A 22,785-nucleotide genomic window follows, 5' to 3' on the forward strand; every position below is an offset into this window, starting at 1 on the left:
TATGACAGGACAGAAGCAAATATTGTTGCGCGAAAGCTTTCGGAGCTGGTTTAAGTAGCTAGAGACTTGGTCGCCCACGGGGACAGTGGATGTCCATTCACAAGAAATCAATCAATTTTTCTTAATTCTTTTAGAACTATCTTATCTATCATAGGTGAACTTATGGATCACAGCGCGGCCCAGGCTTTCCAGGCGTTATTGAAACCTTCGTGGTAAGTTTGACGCGGCAGCTGTGCCCGCATGATCGCTCATGCCACGTACGTCAGGCCGACTGCAGCGCCAGTCATTCCCGTGGGGGCGCTCTCCTCCCCCCCTCATAGCAAATACAGTAGCAGCAACTTTCCCGCGACTCATTGCTAGCCCGTCGCCATGCCGGCCTGCGATTATTTTTGCACTTGCGCTACATCACTAGGCCTAACGTGCCCTGTTTTGTACGTATTCGGCGACCCAAAGTTTCGGCTACCGAGTCGACAAACCATACTTTCACTGCTTTCACAGTATCCAAGGGCGTGATGAAAGCCAAGTGCCTAACGAACAAGTGAAAGGGTAAAATCAAGGGCACTTAGATATACCTACGCTTGGCAGCTGTACCTGGAAAGCCATCCGAGACGGGTACAGAGTCTGTGCTGAGCTGTTTTCGCGGCTTAGTTTGCGTTGATTCGAGCGACAGCACGAAGGTCAATTTGCTCGTTGCTGCTGCAGCGTTTCCTCGCTACAGCGTTTTCACAGAGTTTCAGCGGCAATCAAATGAGATATGCACTCACGTTCGCTTGTGCGCGCGTGACACCATGCTTGTTAATTTCGTTAGTGTTCTATGTTTACAAGTTTATACGGACGATAAACCTACTATCCTTACTTCCTAAAGCTGTCCACTAATTTGCTATGGCAATCGATGCTTCGCCTCTTAGGCGAAACTGCGACTTTTTACTTCTTGCCCCCTCATGGCCGGCACCGCCACTACGGCGAGATATGGTGGTGCTTTAAGGAACCCAGCGCCCACGCGGTACGCACCTCTCATTGATCTGCTGCGACCATATGACTTTTTGTACCATATTTGGAAACTCTGCTGGATTTTCCGCTTGTAGCACCACGTTTTCGCCTTAACATTAATATAGTGACGACGCTGCTCACGACCGCAGCCATTTTTTTCCCATTACGCGCTCGGGTCATTTCACAAAAATCCCAGCAACACAGTACGGCTTAATTTCGAAGTTTCGTTCACTCTTAGATGTGATTATACAGATCTTAATAGGCGGCGGTGCTGCTGTACTCACTTTCATAGGTTTCACAGTTAGCAGGAAACACTTCGAAAGTTACACAAGTACTAGTGCGACCATAAAAGTCTCCATCACTAGCTCCTTTTGTAGCTAGTGCAGTTGCTTTTGATGCGCTACGCTACGCTTTCGAGTGTAACTAGGAACTACAATTAAAACTACTATACCTTGTGGATGTAAGGTTAGGATATATCACATATTTGTGCCCCCTAATTTTGTCCTTACAGTATGCAATGTATTGGCCCAGGATAAGGAGAAACACATAATACCTCTATTATGACACCACACAAAAACTGTGCGGAAATACGACTTTCACGCAGAACACCTAAGTAATGTTTGGGGTTTGAATTGGGCTAATTGTATGAGTACATTATGCATCTTGCATTCTAGTGCTGTTAGCTTTGCATTTTAGTGTGCACGAAGTTGGCAGCCATTAATGGATGTTAATAAACACGACTGGGCAAAGGCACAGAGGCCGTGAGCGCTCAGGAACTCCATAATGTCGCTTCATCACCCGAGACTATCATGCCAGTTGGGACATCATGTCACCGAGCTACGAAGGACTGGTCAAGAGTACTAGCACCAGGCAGGACAGCACCGAGATTCAGCGCCATGTTAACAAGCCAACACGAGCGGCATGACCTGGCTGGTAAACACCACCAGGATGCTGGACCATTTGAAGACCATCCTAAATCTTCCTGTTAACGTGGTCCCTGGACTAGACTTCCAGCTGAGCCACCAGGGAGATTTCTTTTTCTAAGCTCGGCATGCATGAAAGGTGTGCTGTGGCAGCTGGTAGCAGAAATATGTCACTTTGTTTGCATGGTTGTAAAAGATTCAGTTCTATGACACATTCCATTTATTTTTACATTAGGCCACCTAAAGCATGAGACTTCATAAATCGTCTTCTTGGGCAAGCTGGTGGTGTGACCCGGCAAGCATAACTTTAGGTCGCTAAATAAACACACACAAGGGAGAAACACACAGAGCACTACGTATGACTGTGTGGCGTTGTGTTTCTGACTTGCACGCTTCTTTTTAGTGCCCTAAAATCATGTTTTACAAATATGAGACTTATTATTACATCCAATTACATGATAAATCTTTCATGTATGACTCATTTTTGGTTGCAAATGCGAGCAATATAGGAAGTATCTAGCCTTCATAGCGCTGCCCGCTATGTCTGAAATAGAGAATACATACTAAGATACTTGAGCAAATTGAGATTTTAAACGACAAGTGTAATGATAAAGAAAAAAGTCCCTGGCAGCAATATCCGACATATACTAGTCCCCTGAAGTAAGGCAGACAACTAAATATGAATCAGTATGTAAAGAAGTGCACTTATGTCAGTTAGGGCCCTTCAGCTTGTGAATGGCATGAGATGGCACAATGCTCGCATATCCTCTTGCCACCTTTCTTGACCGCAGCTCCTCTTGGCACAGTTTCTCTCATTTGCAACATTAATGAAATGGGGCAGATTATCACAATTAGCACAGCTTCTCCACCATTATAATTAATATCTCAGACACAAAAGAACTACAAGACGATCGGTTACAAAGGGATTTTATTTCAGTAGTTCAGACTGTGAACACAAATACGTACATGATGACAATGACGACTTGTACTCAATATTGCTGCATCACCAGCATTGGAAACTTCAACTACATTGTTAACACCGGCTGTCCAGCACAAGTGGAAGCAGAACTGGCTTGGCACAATCTTCAAGGAAAGTCAAGCAACTAAAAGACAAAAAGAAAATGCAATGCCTTGCATTTACTACAACAGCTAATGCATAAAGTTAGTATCACAAACAAAGCATCACAGACAAGTTAGAGGTCATTGATTTCCCTCAAACATACATACTCAAGCTAGAACATGTACAGTCCTCATACTTTAACATGAAAATTTCTAAATTAAAGAAAAACACCCGACTAGGATGAGAATCAAGAACTATGATCTGCCATCCAGTGTAGCTTACTTGGCTCTTGTTTAATTAACGTTTCAATTGAGAAACACATACAGGAGAGTATGCCAAATAAACAATACTTGAAGAGAGATGCAGGGATTTAGAGACTTTTTTTAAAATGAAAGCCATATTCTGGAGGAAGAAATAAGTGCCTTGTATGAAACTGCTAGTTATGTTCGAATGGAATACAATGGCCGACTCAGTAAAGACTACTTCACATTCAAGGTTCTGCCCAAGAATCTACCTTGGACAATAAACATCTAGCACGGAGATGGGCAACACAACAAAGCAGCAAGTTTCATCTGTTTAATGGCACTGCCCAGTGTTCCAACGGGCCCATATGTTCAGGTCACTGAGCATGTAATATGATCTGCATTCTAGCCTAACATGGAGTAATATCACTGTTTCTTTGCCTTCATATTCACTACGCTGTATTAACATGCAGACCTTGCCAGCCCTCAAACATTAAATATACCACAGTCCAAGCCACAATTAAACTTTCCTGACAAATAGTAAAATTTTTGTTACTTATGATATTAGGTTTATCAGAGCTTAAGCTGAACATAAATATTCCTGACAAATACTATTAATATTTTTATTCAAGATGTTCAAAGATTATCAAAAAAAAAAAAAAAACACTTCACAGAAGTCTGCCAATCTGACAACTTACACATCAAAGCTAGCTAGCTAAGCTGTACTAGGCCTGTTTTCACAGCCTTTAGAAGCACTAGGGGTCTATTTGCTGGCACACGGCCTTGCTCAAATGCAGCAGCAGTTGCTGCTATTGCCCTACAGCGTCAACTGCCACAGCCATACAAATACCTAGCTAACCACCAATGTGAAACCAGTATAACACGATTTAAAAACAATAATTACGAAAACCTGGTTAAAAAAAAGACAACACCTATAAGTTGTGGTCTACTCGAATGAGATACACACAAAGTAACTTATTTTTTACAATCATTGATCATTACATGTTTCAAAGCAAATTCGGGACTCTGAGATACGTTGCATTTGATATGACCATGCCGTCACATGCCGGCCTTCACTGCCACACGCAAACTGTTGCGGAGCTCCCTTTAATAGCTTCACAGTAAAATTCACACACTCAGTTCTGCAGAGGTGCTGTGAACAGGTGCTCTGCCCTATAGCTATAGAATGATCTGCACACAGACAAGCGGCAATATTCACAAAGCTTATGAGATATTCATGTAACAGCAACTGAAATTTTGGTTGCTGTTATATACACTATCTGGAGTGGGTGGCGGTGCTGCGTGTAAGTTCAAACTTTCAAAGAGATCTGATAAATCAGCTTCTGAACAATCGGCTGGTGACTGTATTTGTAATCTCTTGAAATCTTTTTATCCAAAACAGGAGGCAAATAGCAAATTTCAAGATTACTGGTATTATTAGAACAATCAAAGCTTTAAAGATAGGCCACTTTACAATAAAATTGTAATAGTAGGCAGGTATGTATAGTGCTCTACGATTGAAGTGCGACAGACAGTATGACTGCGTGGTGGCCAGCGCTTTTCAGTCCCAATAAGCACTGGGTGATCACTGGGAACGAAACGCAGTCACAATGTGTCACAAAGGCTGTGGTGTTCATCATAAACCATGAGGTATGAGCTCAGTGACCCCAGCGGCCACTGGTAGTGCAAGAAGTGGCAGTATCCATGTGCTTCAAGTGCCGGCTTTCACTCAGTGAGCTGTGTACCTGCTAACCTAGCGTGCCAACCTTTCAAAGTGATTGACTCTTGTTTTAGAAAATGGCTGAGGCTAACTTTGAACCCTTTCTGCATTTTGTAAGTTTGGTGGTTTGCTTTAGATGTTGCTACCACTGCAGCCTGCGCTCAACCCGAGTCTTGCTTTCCAGGACACAAAATGCACTGTAACAGGTTGCTGGGTTCAGAGTCTGCTGGAGCGTTTACCAGAATATTACATATGCTAATGCTGGTCCATGAATCCATAGTCATACAAAATTGTGAGAAAGTGCAAGACATTACTTCAAGCTATTTATAGTTCCTTTGAATCCTGCAATCTGAAGCACGAACCACTTGCTCCACAATTTGAAAAATAGTCTTTCTGGATTAAGGTGCTAGCAATACAATATGCAGTGCTCCACATCAAAACAGATCCCATTTTACAATTTTTGGTGGTTTACTATGTACTAATAACAAACCGTTACTAGCCAGACAAGTTTTGACATTCCACAAAACTACTCTGGACCTCCTTGGAAACAGGTTGAGACTAATTTCGTAAATGATCTCCAAACAATTCGCATTCATTCTGTGGTAAAGTGTGTGTCAGCACGATACTCACCAACTGCGGCAGAATTTTCTCTAGGTGCTCCGTCGTAACCACATTGTCGCACTGAACCTGAAACCGTGAAGAGGCTATGCTGATTTGCTTATTTAATTGACGAGGGTTCAGCATTACAAAGCACTGCCAGCACTACAAAAGATGCCAGTGTAGATGGCTACAGTTTGAATTCAACTAGCTAACTCAATTGTTAGCATTTAAAAGATTGCTAAACAAAGATTTTCACATTCTACCCCCCTATATATATGCAGCCACCACAACTGGTAGTCAAGCTTGAAACATTGTGTTCGGCGGTAGAACACCCCGACAGTGGAGCACCATGGGGGTTCCCTAGTGTAGAGGTTTAGTCTCCACCAGTACGAAGTACACAGGAAAGCTTCCACTCTTGCCCTTTTCTTGATGTAGTACTGACATAAAAATTGTGTTTCACGTTTTCTTACTTTTGTAGATAGCTGCCGACTCCATTATTACTGTACGAATCCTCAATTCCTTATGAGCACCACATACATTTAACTACAACACCGCCACTTTTACACGACCCATTCAAAATGTGTGTCAAGCACAGCGTGGCTTCAGACATGGAAAAGGAGACTCACCACGTCACCAAAACCAGATGTGGCAGTAACGCGATATCATAAACTAAAAGGTATGTGAGTCAACCCATTGCCATGGTTGAAGGCCATACCATGAGCATGTCACTGAAAGCTGCGAAATTGGCCCTTCCAACGGCTCACTTGTCTTCGAAACGCAGAGGGACACACTGTCCCCTCATGTCCTGCTAAGTGCCAAATGGGCTCGGCTTTCAGCAACATGGTCATAGTGTCTGCGCATGCGTCAATGGTATCTGGTACCATGGGTCTGCCACAGCACATTTTGATGACGTGATGAAACTTCTTTCAGAATCTTTTGGAGACTCCTTTGGTGCTTGGCATGTGTTTTGAACTGGCCGCATTAAAAGGTAGCATAATTCATTAGTCTTCGCGCTGTCAGTGAATTGAGGTTTCATAGTGTTTTAGCTCCATAATGGGCTTACATCCAATAAAGCAAAAAAAATGAGATGAAAATTTTCGGCCAGCACTCCTTTAAGAACATCAATTTTTCATTGAAGACACAGCAGGCATCTTTTGTTAATCATTTAAGAATACTGCTTATATCAAAAGAGAGCATAGCAGAAGAGAGGTTACAGCAATACATATGTAAACACCCATTCACCATTCGCATAAAATGCTGGTATAAGCAATGCATGTTGCAGTAACAACAGCCGAAAATACAGATTATACAACAGTTTACTAAACTAAGATCAGCCATTCAGAGGAGAAATGCAATAATGCAAAATAAGGTAACTTGGTGTAGTCCAGCACAATTAGAGGGGTACAAAATACAAGACAGTATACTTATAGCACTACAGACAGAATAACAGGCCATCGAAAGTTCAGACCACTGTACCATTAAATAATGGGGCACCCTGGACAAGGATGTATGGTTCAAAGTCAGCCAAGGCAGAAAGGCTGCTAGGAAAAAAATATCTGGATCTGCAGTCATGCAGAACAGTTATGAATCAAAGCCACTAAGCTTCTCCAGTGCACAACTGCAGCAGTTTTTGTTAAAAGGCTAACAAATAGCGAACCACTGCTAAAATTAGACTTCGTTATATGCATAAATGAAGGGCATTCTAGTGCTTTTACTTAATGCAGAGACCAGGTGAAGATCTACACCAATGTGGAGGGACAGAAAGCACAGAGAGAGAGAGAGAAAAAGGCAAAGGAAAGAGAGGGAGGTTAACCAGAGATTATCTCCGGTTGGCTACCCTGTACTGGGGCAGGGACAGAGGGATGCGATAGGTGAGAGAGAGAAAAGGATAAAAAAAGGAAAACACACACACACACACACACATACACATGAACTGTTTCTGTGGGCACTGTCACACAGCCTGCAAAGGCCTTCCTAGTGTTACGCAGTGTCACCGTACAATCACAGCACCCAATGAGTACCACAATATGCAAGTTTGAAGCTCGTACCTTTGCTTGCTCAGTGGCCCTTTCTACCGCTTCTGCATGAATAAGAGCAAAGAGACAATTGAGTTGCCAAGTACTTCACATGTGTGCCAACAGATGTGCTAAAAAGTATTATAAAACATTTATATTATCTATAGGAGTAAATAGTTCTGTTGTGCAAAAATATGACCTTCGGATGTTGCTCCATCAAATTGTTCTTGGGTTATCTTTTTAATTCACGTGATAACTGACCTTCTGTACAGCAACTAGTACTGGAAAATATTTGAGTACCATTAGAATAAATAACGAGAAATTTTATAAATTTTGATAGCTCCCAGAAAGTGTTTGAATACATACAGACATCTGCATGTGTGTGCGTCAATTGTATTGTTCCCAATAAAATTCATTTGAGAAGGTATACCATGGCAGATCGTCGATGCCACTGTTTATAGCTTTTCCCAAGCAGGCCTTTCCGACATCTTATGGCTCACTGCTATCATTCGTATTGTGTGTTCAAATTATTTTGTTGATACAGTAATCATATGCTTAGCTTCAGCCAGATCACGCCATGCAAGGAAATGGCTCCCTCTGTTAACGGCAGCAAAAAGCTGCTTTGGTGGCCCTTTACAACATAATTTTTAATATATATTTTTTTTAACACACATGCTGTTCGCCAGCTTCGACCCCGATGACCAGCATCAGCTGATTAACAAGGTAAGGCAGGCAGCCAGGTCACATGGCTGTCTGGACTGATGAGGCCAGCTGGAAGGAAGGCAACAAACACCTTTGTTTGCTCTTAAAGGGCAACTCCAGTGATCTTTCAATGTCAGTGGATGTCGATGAAATTCACTGGATACGTTCCTCTGAACACTTCTGTCCCGTCCTCGAAAAAGCAGGTTTAAGACTTGCACAGATTTCTTACAAATTAATTTAATTGCCTCGAACACCCTACCTGCTTCCTCTTCAGTTACAAGCTACATTGTGTATGATGTCAGGAGTGTTCCATGCAGAGCATGCCGGGATTATGCAGACAACAGTGAAGAGAGCATCGAGGAATCGACAATTGTGAGCTGGTGCATGGCATGAGAAGTTGCTGTAGCGAGAAGCTGTGTTCCCTGTAGATGTAGGCTGCACGAACTTCAGCCTTCGCCATCCGCAAACAGTTTAAGCCGATGCCAATTGCGTTCAGCCAAGCTTAAGCCTATAAGTCACAGTCGTGTGGTTTATACGTCTGCACCTCGCGAATCTGAGTGACTGACATGAAGCTAATTAAGCCAACAGGATGAAAAAAAAAAAAAGACATTTTCTGTAGTTTAGTTTTGATCATACGAATTTGAAATAAACCATTCCTCATTTCATGCAGTGTACACACAAAAAGCCAGAGGCGACGACACGGAGCAGTATCGACATCGGTACGTTGCTGTTTTCGACAGAAAGCTGCCCGCCGCACTCATCGGTAATTACTTAAATTAGATGCACCTAAGAACATGGGTGTATTTTTACGTATTGTCGTGCAGACTCATTATTTAACTTCCGAAGTGCACCGCTTGCCTCGTATCCCAAACGGGCCGCAAGCGTAGGCCCCTCGATACACCAGCGTAAACAACCGCCTCGTTCAGCTGCCAATGGTGTCCATACTGGCATCGGCGTTCCCGCGAGAAAACTACGCGTTCTCTAAATAAACGATCATATGCATAATGTCCTCATCTATGTCCACTTTACGGAACATATTGTGTGCATGAAGATAATACGAAGAATGAGTGGGCTACAAATAATAAATTAAAGCTAAACATTGGTAAAACCAAAGCAGTTTTGTTTCATCCACAAAAGAAATTCTGCGAAATCCCACGACTACTGCTAAACGATTTCGAAATAGAAGTTGTAGAACGTTTTAAAACGCTTGGTGTGATTTTCTCCAATAATTTGTCCTGGGATGCTCACATCAATTACCTAACGAAAAAAACTGTGCAAAGTAATTGGTCTCATGCGTCGACATTGCTTTTCATTCCCTCTTTCTATTAACAATATTTTGTACAATGCACTATTTTCTTCTATGCTAAACTATGGTGTGCTAGTTTGGGGAACAACTAAAGAAAATATAAAGAAACTTCTTTCACTTCAGAAGCGTGCAATATGTCTTGTTTTTAAAGCTCCTTACCTAAGTCACACACAGGACATGTTTAACAAGCTTAAGCTTGTATCAGTACAATCTATGTACAATTTCTGACTACTTCAACAACATAAACTCTAAACAAACAAGAAAACTTTGCTTCTGAAATCAGTGGCGCAGTCGCAAAAAAATTCCCCTGCATACAACACACGCTATCCCGAAACATGGAAAGTTGTTGCGAATGTCCAAGCAGTCCGACGTTTTAGCACTGGCCGGTGGCAAACATAGCGCTGTGTCGGCCTCTAAGCTAGATGCAGCTATACTTAATATTTTTCTGAATCATGTCACCGCTAAGAAGGTGAAAAGCATTCGTTACGAAAAAAAAAGAAAAAAAAAAACATTGACTAGATTGATTTTGCCAGAAAGAGCAACATTCGATAACCAGTAGTCAATTGCTTTGGTGCTTCATGCAAGAGGTAATTTTGTGCTTCAGTGCTCCCATGTACGTGACGTAAACTCTTTCGTTTGTCATTTCTCTGTATTTGGATGAGAGTTGTTTTTGACAATGTGCTGTTTATTATTTCTTTCAGTGACTCCTATGGGCTCTCACGCTTCAGTGTTTTTTCATAAAGACACTTCAAGCGGGGAATTCCCCTGGCTTTGTCATGCTTCTTTCAACCTTTTTTGTCAGTGTGACATGCACCGTTATTAAGTAAAATTAATAGAATGGTTTTGTGTGTGTCACTATGGGTCACTTAAAATAAAACGTTCAAACATAAAAGCACTGACAGTGAGCACATTTCTAGCCATAACAAAACAGCTAGCAGGTTAGAATTATTGCTACTCTTGGTGCTTCTTTGAAGATGTTAAAGCATTTATGAAACATTTATTGACATCCTGCGTGCATATATTTTATGCAACTACGAAAGTGATGAAGGTGGTTAGTTTTGTAGTACAGGCAATGGATCGACTTGCAAAGACATTGAGAGATGAAAGGGCCCAGAACTGGTTACTGCTATAAGTATAAGGTGAAGAAAGCGAGACTCACCCATTGTAAACACCCGGAAGAACTCTGCAAGCAGCTTGACTGCATCAGCACTTACTACAAGGATGGAATGAGAAACAACAGTAACACATACTAATGAAGGACCTGGTTTCCGACTAGAGTGAACAGAAATGCTGTGTGGCATAAAAAGGCCCATGAGTGATACTGTGATTTATTGATTAATTGATGCAATATTGCGCTACTATGTTCCAAATGATAATTGATGGGGTTTTCTGTCTCAAAGTTCAAGAAAGCCCTGAATGGGGCTGCCAAAAGTATCGCAGAGCTTACGTTTGATAATTCTGCTTTTGCTGGTGTGTGAACGCAATGACACGTGCTGGGATTTAAATGCTGTTGTCAGACATACCTTAACATTCATCAACAACTTCTGCATTGACACCACATCAATTAAGTAATTTGAGTAAAAGTTAGCTAATTAAACTAATTTAAATAGTTATTTTCACACACAGTAAAAAATTAATACTCAATGCATGAACTGTGCATATCAAAGTACAGCACAACCCATTTGCATAAGCCCTCTGTTATTTTTGTTATTTCTTGGCGACCTTTAGTTAGGATAGCCCCTATGTCCAGCTATTTCAGGCAAGTGGTGAACATGATGCCTTGTCATTAGCAATGTGCTGCCAAAAGACAACATGCTATGACACGAATGATAATGACCTAACAGGTGAGAATCTAAAATACTTTTTCAAAAATCTTTTTTAAGAAATGACATTTCAAGCAGTGTTCCACCTGTCCTATATATACTATATGCTTTGCCACAGAACAAAGGCAAGTTCTCAACAACTCCGAAGTCACAGTCAGAGCAACTATTGAAATTATTGAAACAAAATAAACTAAAGAAGCAGGAAATAATTTCATATTTAGGCAACATCTGCATACTACTTACTCCTTGTCTTGTCATCTTCAAAGTTTAGCTTCATCAGCTCTTGGATGGTTTTCTGCATTGGATTCATATATGGCAAGAAATTAGTTTGTTTTAAGGGGACATTAAAAGCAAACATCAAGCTTGCCTAAAGTGAAATGCTCGCCCCAAAATTGTTGTTTTTCTTTTGCTTCCAGGTTTGGTAACTTAGCATAGAGAAAACAATACCTACTGATGACAAAGTACACCATTTGCTGAATACAAATTGCTCGTTAATATTTGAACACGTGTCGTCTTTGCTGGCCGTAGCCTCCGAAGTCGTCGGTGCATCACAGGAGCAGTGCATTTGCCAACAATCTCTGAGGACGTGCTATTCTGCTCCAGGTGAGCCTAAGTGTGATGCAGATAGGGTGTCGCTCAACCAGAAGCTCTACGGGAGCCACATACAGTAACTCTAGCACACTCCAAGTAGGTTGTCACAGGTGCAGGTGACTTTACAAATTAAAGCAGAGATTGGCAGAATGCTGAATTCAAATAAATACTTAAACCTAATTAGGTCTCACAAGCTAGGTGACTATGTGCCACCACCTCACATCAGAGGGGATGCCATTAATGATCATTATCATCATAATTAAACCCTCAGACTATCTTAAGCAGTAACACGTTCACGTGATCACCTTTTTCCTTTCTCCAAACAGCTTAAACGGCAACTCCAGCTGTGAGCGTCATCCCCTCATTTCGGTCGTGGGCATGGAGCTAGTCCTCCAGGGCCACAGCGACTATCCATACCTCCACTCTGCATTTCTCCGCCTTCAAGGTGAGATAAACTGGTCATCTACTGCCACTTCTCATGAAACTCGAGGACTCCACACATTATTTTGCCTTCTCTCCCTCATTATCCCGCTATGTATACCCTCTGCTTTTGGTAAGAGGGTCATGATGCGCCCTGCGATCACTACACTAGGCTGACATGCGTACTGACCCGCAAGTACAAAATACATGTGAGCATTTAACATGCTGCACATTCTCAAGTGACCAGCCACCAATTAACACGTTGGAGGGGATCACAGAGGCCACCAAAGGACAATGCCACTTTAACTTCTTCTGGGAAAGAGCAGCAAAAGAATCCTGCAAAGTGAGATTTTGTTGAATGGCAGCGTATAATTATTGTGATATTTTCTTCCTTTGTGCTACTGAATTCCTTTAATGGAAAGACAAAGAGAAATTTTTAGACAGCCTATCCTAATAGATTAACAGCTCTTGTACTTTTTGTTATGACAGTCTTGCCATGAGTGCAGGTCTCAGTAAGTCAGAAAGGGGGCAAAACATGAACTTTCAGTAACGTCATATATCTGTAAAGAGTGTGCTTCGCCCTACACTCACTTTCATACTTAGTAAGCAATCATGTGTAAGCTATGCAAGTTGAAGTTAAAAACAGCTTTACTGACACATAGTAAAAATAATATAAAGATAGTTGGCCCAATATGTATGCATGTATGCATGCTCCACAGTACCAATGTCTCTGATCTATAATGCTTTTTATGGAACAATTACTTCATATACACTTGGACCCGGTTATAACGAACTGGCTTGTGCACTATACACAGTTCCAATATATCAGGACATTCAGTATGTCCAAACTCACCTACAACAAACTTACACGAACTTTGGTGATGCATTCATTACATGTGGATTTGTTATCTCCGGTGCAGAAAAGAAGGAAGGAAGGAATCCATACACTAAAAACAAAAGTATGCATAGTAGGCAGCAATTTTTCCCTGAGCCTTGTTTCTGTGGACCACTAAGAATGGAACTCTTGATGCGAGAGATTGCACAGACCTGCTCCTGTTCGCTTCCAATGCCCCCACAGTACTGACACAGCGCATCCATTGCAAAAGTGGATCATGAAGTGTCGGTAGGGGTGGCTCTTCACACCTAACAGCGACCCCTCAGTTCAATACATCCAGTGTCCAGTTCGCTATCATGAAGAAGTTATTTACAGGAATATCGGGTTGGTAAGTTCCGCATGTCCAATATTGAAAATGCGCTCTATCCGGGTTTGGCTGTACCAAAACTACAACTCGAGGACGTAAGCCTATGCAAAGGTGCACATTATTTGAACACTTTTGTGCTTCCAGTATGAGACATACTATGTTTTGGTCATGAGCACTGTAGCAGCTGGTCGCAGATGTGTGTTACTGCATTTGCTCGGTCATAAATGGGGTCACATTCGAGATGCCTTCTATGTAATAAATACATCATATCTTGTGGCATAAAACCTCGAAACATAATGCTACATAACATTATGTGATGCAAATGTATAATTCTTTCATGAACAATGCTATGCGCGCCACGGAGTGCGCTCCTGACGAAAATGGTTGCGTGCACGATGCACAGATTCCACACAGCGATGCTGCCACATTGCGTGTAAGGCTTGTTTCAGCAGCACAGAAATTTGACAATCGAAACGTACACTCACCGGGAATCCCAAGCCTAGTTCAGACATTTACATTCGCGCACCCAAGCCGGGAGCTTCAGTAATATTTTGTTAAAGCCAAACTATCCCCAACTTGTTTTTAACCTAACCTAAACTTGCATCAACCTTAATCCCCATACTCACATGCGTTAAAAACGATAGTAAGTTTTACCAATGCGAGAATTGCCATTTTGTAGATGGCGCTGCATCGTCGTGAAGATCACATGGGAAGTGGAAAACCGGCAATCGACCATTGATTACTGTTTGATAACAGAAGGAATTCATGATAAGTTGACAGAAATGCTCATTGACAAGGAAGGGTATAGGAGCATAGGGAGTGACCATAAACACATTCATATTGAAAATGGGATATGTAGTTGGGAAAGAGAGAAAGGTGTGCAAAATGGCCAGCCCAAATTTGAACGCTGAACAAATAACAAATATAGTCACAAGAGTCGAGCAAGAACTTGGCAAATGGCCAAATAAAGAGTGGGAATACAGTGAGCTTCTAAGTGTAATAACGACAGAAATACAGAACGAGAAACAACATGTTCGTTGGAAAGGAATAAAGAAACCGAAACGCTGGTGGAACAGGGAGATACGAGAAGCGATCGCCGAATGACAGAGAGCATTCCGAAAGCACAGGCAGGCAAAGAAGGCACAGTTGCCGCAGGATGAAGTGGCCAGTAAATAGGAAATATACCGGGAGAAAAAGTCTATGGTTCAAATACTGGTGCAAGCAAAGATAGAAGGTGAACATGAACGCTGGTTGTCAGAAATACGTGAGAAAAAGAAGGCCGCACCTAGAATATTTTGGAGCCACATAAAATTACAAGGCAGGAAGTCAACAACAATTCAACATATCCTAGCTGAAGAAGGAAACAAACTGGAAAGGGAAGCGGCATTAAATAACATCCGAAAAATAACAGCTGAATCTTTCCAAGGCAATGACAAGGTTGTATTTAAAAAAAAAATTAGCATGAAAGAGACCCAGGTGGAAAAGGAGCTGGTGCTGACAAATTTCAACTGGAAGAAAGCCGAAGAGAAAATTCCTAAGCGCACAGCCACAGGGCTTGACGACGTTCCCGTTAGGCTGATTAATGAACTAGCACCAAAAAGTAAGGAAGCTCTGGTGAAAGCAGTGGAAAAAACTTTAAAAGATAGACGAATACCAGACAGTTGGCGACAAAGTAGAATGAATTTAATTTATAAAGGCAAGGGGGAGAAGGATAGAATTCACTTGTATAGACCGTCGACCATTACATCGGTAATATACAGGCTAGCAATGCAGGCAAATCAAAGCTTCAAGCTTGGGCAGAGAATAATGGCATTTTGGGAGAGCTTCAGAATGGCTTCAGAATAGGTAGGCGTTTAGTTGATAACTTATTTGTTCTTACTCGGTGTATTGAAATATCAAAAGCAGAATGCAGACCGCTAAATGTGGCCTTTTTAGACATTATAGGAGTGTATGACAATGTAGACCGCAACATTTTGTGGTATATTCAGGAAGGGGAAGGCTTAGGCGACGATTGTGTACAGCTTTTGAGAGAGATTTACCTAGAAAATACCGTTTGCGTTGAATGGGAAGGGATGAGGAGCGAGGAGGAAGTTTATATCAACAAGAGACTGAGGCAGGGGTGCCCTATATCCCCACTTCTGTTTATGATGTACATGGTGAAGATGGAGAGGGCGGTAGAAAGAAGTAATATTGGGTTTAATTTCTCGTACAAACAGACAGGTACAGTAGTAGAGCAGCAGCTTGCAGGTTTATTTTATGCGGACGACATTGTGTTGCTAGCTAACAAGCAAAGTGATTTGCAACGTCTGTGGACAGGAAGACGAGAGTGTAAGTCTGAAATTTAGCATTAGAAAATCAGGTGTAATGGTATTCAATGAAAACAGTGAACAGACAGTGGCAATACAGGGCCAGGAAATACCTTGGATAAAAGAATATAAATATCTTGGTATATGTATAAACAAAGGCAACAGATATATGGAAACACACGAAAAACCAATAACAGCAAAGGGGAAGAGAAATGCAGCAATAATGAAGCATAGAGCACTATGGAGATACAATAGGTACGAGGTGTTCTGGGGTATGTGGAAAGGTGTAATGGTTCCAGCACTTACTTTTGGAAATGCGGTTGTTTGCTTGAAATCAGGGGTACAATCAGGACTCGATAGCAACCAAAGGACAGTGGGATGCCTCGCATTGGGCACTCACAGGAAGACAAAATCAGGAAAGAAACAATTTATTGTAGTGAAGAGGAGGACGAAGAAAACGCTACTATGTCGCCTGCTTACTTCGCCACCGATTCTTCGACACTACGATCTCACAGCGCCTACAGAGGTACACATGGGCACCAGCGGCATCGGACTTAGTGCAGTTCTCGCACAAGGAAAGACGGCTATGACGAGTATGTCTTCGCATATCCGTGTCGCACTTTAAAGAAGGCAGAAGCCAACTACTCTGTAACAGAAAAGGAGTGTTTGGCCATAATTTGGGCTCTCGTCAAATTTCATCCATACCTATATGGTCGCCCTTTTCACATTGCCACCGACCACCATTCCCTTTGCTGGCTGTCCTCGTTGAAGGATCCGTCAAGTTGCCTAGGCCGATAGGCACTTCGCTTACAAGAATATGACATCCACGTTGTCTACCGATCGGGCACAAAGCACTCTGACGCTGATGCGCTTTTCCGATCACCGATACCTTCTGATATGGTTTCAGTGTCTCCGCTCTTTGCATCCATGTCAGCCTTCAACGTCGCTGATATGCTGGACGAGCAGCATAAGGATCCCCTGCTTTCAACTATGCTGAGTTTCCTCCACGACCCATCCATCATGCCCTCTTCTAGAACACTTCATCCCCAAGCCGCTTACTTTGCTGTACGCGACGTCCTTTACCACAGAAATTATTTGCCTGATGGTCGCAAATGGCTCCTTGTGATACCACGACACATGAGTTGCAACATATATGCACTTATTTTCATGCTGCTCCTCACAATGGCCACGTCGGCATTCTGAAAACGTACACTCGGCTAAGGCAGCATTTCTACTGGCATGGCATGTATCACTTCGTGCGCCAGTACGTATGCGCTTGCACGGTGTGCCAACGGCGTAAAACTCCACAGTGCCCTCCTGGTGAGCTACAGCCGCTGCCCTGTCCGGCTTGGCCGTTCGATCGCGCCAGCATAGATCTATTTGGGCCACTTCCCTGCAGCTGCTCGGGTAACCGATGGATAATTGTAGGTGTCGACCACTTGACGCGCTACGCTGAGACTGCCGCACTCCGAGCAGCCTAGGCGCGTGAAGTTGCGTTTTTCATCTTGCAGAACTTCGTTCTTTGACATGGCGCACCATGCGAACTGCTCAGCGACGGGGGGCGTGTCTTCTTGTCCGAAGTAATCCAAGCACTTCTCGCTGCATGCAGCATCATTCACTGCAAGTCTACTGCCCACCACCTGCAGATAAACGGTTAACGGATAAACGCAGACTGAGAGGTTCAACCACACAGTCGGAGACATGTTGACTATGTACGTCGCCTCGGACCACTGTCTCTGGGTCACTGTTTTGCCGTTCATCATGTGTGCCTATAATACAGCCACACAAGCTACCACTGGCTTCTTGCCCTTTTTTCTGCTGTATGGATGAGAGCCCTCGTATACTATGGACACACTGCTCCCATACCGACCCAACGCTTCCGAATGCATGCCTGTGTCTGAAGCCGCCAAATACACCGAGGACTGTAGGTAGCTCATGTGAACCCATACAACCACTGCTCAAGGTCGTCAAAAACTGCGGCTTTTGGTAACAATCCACAAGCCCGACAATCAACACGTTCATCCAAAAGCTCCAGCCTTGCGAACGAGGCCTGCTCACACACTCTGTTTGCCAGGCCTTCCACTCTCCCTCTCCCCCATGCACCTGTGAAAGTAAGACAGCGCGTGGCTTCCCACGTAAAAGAGAGAGGAAAAGACTGGACAGTTGGTCCGTTACTCAAATACCTCCCGCCCGAGTGCACATCCTTCGACCTGCTGACCCTCCACATGGAGGAGTGCTTGCTATATCCTTCTTTACAGCGGCAGTGCAGCTTGGGACTTTTTCCAAATCTTGTACTTTTTCCCCCTGCTTATTCCACCATCATTTGTCTACCTCACGCATCCTTATGCGGCCTTTTTTTTTTAAGTCTATTTATTACTGCCGTCTCTACAGCTGCCCATCCCCCCTTTCTTTCCCTCTCAACCATCCAACTTCTTATTTCGTTGCAGTGCAAGCTGAACAAGGACAACGGAAAGGCACATCTGACACACACAGCGCTAACTTTCTACAACAGATCTATTTTCCCGTTCTCGTCACTATATATACACCCTCGAACTGTCATACATCACGTGTAAAATTTCGGTAAAAAATGAACAAACAAATTTAACCTGGGAACCACATGTAAGCAGTTTCTTGACTCACATATTCACAGACATGTACACGTTCAGCGCAAACCACGATAATTGAGCTCTATTGAGGATAATGAAATGGAAGGTTTACTGACCCATGCAGAGCCGAATGTTGAGATGTGTCTGGCTTCTATTATCAAGCACGTCATCTCACACCTCACACACATCTCACACCACCCGACCTTAGGCATCGCAGGCGTGACATGGTTCATGTAAACTGACTTAAGCCGTACTATGACCCCCTCATCCTACCTACGCCGTAAGTCACCAGGATTGCTCCTCTTCTCTCCCGGGGAGCCATTGTAGTGAAGAGGAGGACGAAGAAAACGCTCTTGCGTCGGCTGTGCACACGATCAGCATTTGTGCACTGCCGGTGCAACTAGACTGTGCCTAGTGTCTTATAATAAGTCCTCATATTGCATTATGATAACTCAATGGGAAGCTCATTACCTTTCGAAGCAAGATCTGTATGCCTTAGAACATGCACCTATAAAGCGAGATATAAGAAGGAAGAAGAAGCATGTGCTGGCTGCGATAAAGCTAGGGAAACGATGGAGCATGTTTAATTAGAATGTGAATATATCTGCCCAGCGGTTGACTTAGGCACCACTGGACTCCTTGAAGCCCTTGGGTTCAGCGAGAGCAGGGAGAAAGTAAGCATGTCCGCAGTAGAAATTAGTAAGAGGCGATTGGAAGATTGGTGGAAGAAAAGTAGGGAAACGACAAGAAACTGAGACGTACAAAAACAAAGTTCGCAATAGGGTGTCAGAAAATTTGGTTATGGGAATTCATTGTGCGTCTTTTTCTTTTTTTAGCCCACGTAGGACATTAGGCAGTATAATAGCAAGAGCTTGGTGGCACAACTCACCGCCCCGTTACAAAGGGGACGCTCGTAACATGCATCCTCCATCCATCCATCCATTTATCCATCCCAGCCATTTCCGGCATGGGCACACTCCGTACACTCTTAAAAAAAGTTTACCCCCTTTAGGGCTTATCTTGTCCCGTAACAATAATTGTCATCTGCCTTGCCCGTATTTTCTTTCTTTAACACTGCGAGCCCGGTACTTCCAAGTCATGAACGGCTTGTGCACTATTAGCATGACACAGCATTCTCGACAGGAAAGTAGTGAGTGCTGACTTTTCAAGAAAGGAAACATAAGCAAGGCAGATGATTATTGTTGTGGGACAAATATGCACCCCAATGAGTGCAACTGTTTTATGAGAGTAGTGCACATAGCATCATTTCTTTTCATTTACGACACACAATTTTTTGGTCGCGAATGTGAGTTTGGATAAGAAATCTCCATAGCTTTCCTAGCATTGCCTGCTAATTTTAAAATGTAGTGTAGTGAACAGGACGGCAATAAAAAAATTAATACACTATAATTGGTTAGCTTTCTTCATAAGTGCTCAAAAGCAAGGAAAATGAATGGGAAAGGGAGCATCGATTTAACCTGGCAAGTTTTCGTGCATAAGAGTGGACAAATCTGGCCACTCATACGAAAGTCACAATATGAACGTGACCTCATTTGCTTTACAGATGGAGCGTGAAGGTCAAAAACATAAGATTGCTGAGGTGTCGTTTGGGTTTCTCATATCCCACAAATAAAAACGAAACATAACACAACATCTGCAGCAAGTGGCCACGCATGCAGGATACCATCGCTGGCTTAACTGGCTTTTTTGTGTATTGGGTTTACACGAAGTGTTACACTGACATCTCGGGAAGGAACTTCAGTTGCAAAACGAAACGGCAACTGCAGCTCCCTTTTGATACACTACTGCCAGACGCACCAGCGAATTAATTTTATTGAAAGCTCAAAGCGTTGAGAACGATAACCAATGTGCGGGGGCGAGATGGCAATGGCCTTTCTCGTTTGAACATAGAAGTAAAAGAACCTGTGGGCAAGAGTTTTGGTTTACAGCGGATACTTGCAAGGCAGCATTTGTACCGCAAATCGTCAATGACGGAAACAACTCGTCAGTATTTCAGTAGCACCATCCACTGTCAGCGACGAGGTTGTTATTCACTACCTATCTAAAGAACATGACATGTGTACTTGTTCTATAATTTGGAAGTCGCAATGGCTCACAGAAACCTTTGCAAGTCATTCGAGAGGATAAACAAACCAAGCTGGAAGAACGGGTACGGCTTACCACTTTAAACGTCGTCGTCCGCGTGATTAGAGGATCGGAGTCTATTTCAGCGTTGTCATCCAACACTTCAACATGATCGTCGCCTACTGGCTCTTTCGACGTTTGTTTCGAAGCGCCCGCTTTCGCTGCCATCTTTCTTTCGCTGCTTGGAGGTCACGTGACAAAAGCAATATACGAATTATAGAGATGCGAATGATGGACCAGCTGGATGAATGGACAGCAGTGGACAATTTAAAGATTGGACAATTGAGTGGGCCATTAAGATTAGAGAGCATTTCCTTCCTCCACGTGAGAGAGCATAAAAAGCAACATTTGTAAAAGAAGTAAATAGCAGATTTTTTTGGCATGCAAAAATGCGCAACAAATGTCTATTTGATTCTCTTCTCAGTATTATTGCCAACAGTATATTCATCAAACTGCCAAAATAAAATTGTACATAAGAAGGTATCGGCGGATAAGCACTTTATTAAACAATTGATGTTGAAGTTTAAAGCTAACGAAAGTAAACAAAAGTTAGTTTCGATTTTCCTTTGCACTAGAGAGATGAACTAAAAAAAAAATTCACGCCCTCCTTTCCCGAGCGGTCTTGCGCTACTTGCGCTGCGTACGCGCACGTAGGTGCTGGCGGTGCAAGGAGGAACGGCGCGGTGTGTTCCATGCCGAAGGTTGCTGCGCGAATGGTGCGGCTGTCTTGAAACTCTCTCTTCTCGTTGTCGGCTCGTTCGCGGAGTCGAACCTCATCGCAAACATGCTGGATCTTGAAGAAAACTGCTACTTCGAGGAGGACAAAATGTACGTAACGAGTACGGCACCTTATGCTAGCCCAACTCGTGACGTTTCCGCTTTGCGGCGTGTCGAGCTTGGACAGCTGCCTCCTTCTCATCGAGGCAGCTGCGGCTGTGTTTCATGTGCGGCTGCTGGCGATGTTTTGTTGCTCTTGCTTTTTGCTTCGGCCGCCTCGCCCGCAAAGTTCAGATGTCGGCGGCGATACTACACCCGTGGCCACTGTCAGGCGCGCGTGTTGGAGCCGTTGCTGCCGCGTACACGCGATGTATATGTGTCGAGTTGGCACCTCGCTTGCTGCGGGCTACGTACGCCGCTACCGTGGTTGATCGACTCGGGAACGCCCGCACTCAGGTAGTATATAATCTTGCTTCGCGAGCAGTAGTCACGTTCGAACATGAGTCACTACAGCACAGTTGTTGGTTGTTGTTGCCCGTTGTGAAACGGAAGTAAAGGAACTGCGCGTCACATTGTAAGTGCGTACTTATGACATGCCGAGTCTCAAATAACTGAGCTTTCGGACTAGGCATGAAAAAACGTGATAAATCGAGGATCAAAAATGCGTTTGGGTAGGTGGCCAAAGACTTCTTTCCCGCACTACTCGCTTGTATTGCTGGGAAGGCGACTGCATAATACTGCTAGCTATGTTATCCCACTGCATCTGTAGAAGTGGACCTTTAACGATGAGCATACTGTGTTGACATAGCAGTGCGACTGTGCTGTTGGTTTACAAACTGCACCGAGCAAGAATAATTTGACAGGCTTACCTCATCAGGCAAGCCAAGGTTAATGACAGATGAGCTTTGATGGCTTATCACAAGGCAGCAAGCCACCGACTTGTCGTCACAAAGCTTGTAACATACTTTTGTCGTTGGGCGGTTCACATTGAATGGATGAGGCATTTGGCGTAAAATCATTACACATGAAATTCATTAATCGCTTTTCTGTGGCAGCATATACACCATTTGGCAAATATTATTGTGTGCTATAATCTTCCCAAGAAACTAAAAAATCTAATTTTTACCTTTAATGCATGTAGGCCTCTACGTATTGTGGGTGTGCCTCAACTGCATGCCCATTTTTGGCTTAAGGAGCATGCTGTCATGTGAAACTCTGTTGAACATGGCCAGTAAGGGCCTTCTTTCACTTCTCACTTTGCTTTCCAAAGAAAGGTCGGGCTCTCAACTTGACTGTGCTGCACAGATCTCTCGCCTCTCTAAGGTTGACCAACATACTCCTGCTTGTTCTTGTTCACTAGTGCATGCCCTGTATCCCATTCTTTTGCAGTTTACGCTTTGTTTTTGCCGTCTGCCCC

General features: G+C 43.2%; 2 protein-coding genes across 4 annotated transcripts in view; one reads left to right on the forward strand and one right to left on the reverse strand.

Annotated features, from left to right (window-relative positions):
• Window positions 1-2,823: 2,823 nt before the first annotated feature.
• LOC126538708 (centromere protein X-like) lies at window positions 2,824-20,874 on the reverse strand. Its single transcript, XM_050185429.3, has 6 exons — window positions 20,688-20,874; window positions 11,625-11,676; window positions 10,718-10,771; window positions 7,584-7,615; window positions 5,566-5,622; window positions 2,824-3,016 (listed from the first exon to the last, which is right to left on the reverse strand). The coding sequence occupies exons 1-6, from the start codon at window positions 20,817-20,819 to the stop codon at window positions 2,999-3,001; spliced, it is 345 nt and encodes a 114-aa protein (XP_050041386.1). The 5' UTR covers window positions 20,820-20,874; the 3' UTR covers window positions 2,824-2,998.
• Window positions 20,875-21,096: 222 nt separating this feature from the next.
• Window positions 21,097-22,785, forward strand: part of PICK1 (protein interacting with PRKCA 1) — a 52,337-nt gene continuing 50,648 nt past the window's right edge. For 2 of the 3 annotated variants that reach the window (XM_050185416.3, XM_050185419.3), the window contains exon 1: window positions 21,097-21,479. Coding sequence is in view for 1 of the 3 variants with exons in the window: in XM_050185419.3 (XP_050041376.2) it covers window positions 21,436-21,479 (44 nt within the window). In the remaining 2 variants the exon portion in view is untranslated. Of the gene's footprint in view, window positions 21,480-21,565; window positions 21,825-22,785 lie in introns of those variants that run through there. The other variant, XM_050185417.3, reaches the window with a different exon arrangement.

The sequence above is a fragment of the Dermacentor andersoni genome, chromosome 8 (genome assembly GCF_023375885.2).
Source record: "Dermacentor andersoni chromosome 8, qqDerAnde1_hic_scaffold, whole genome shotgun sequence".
Taxonomy (NCBI): Eukaryota; Metazoa; Arthropoda; class Arachnida; order Ixodida; family Ixodidae; genus Dermacentor; species Dermacentor andersoni.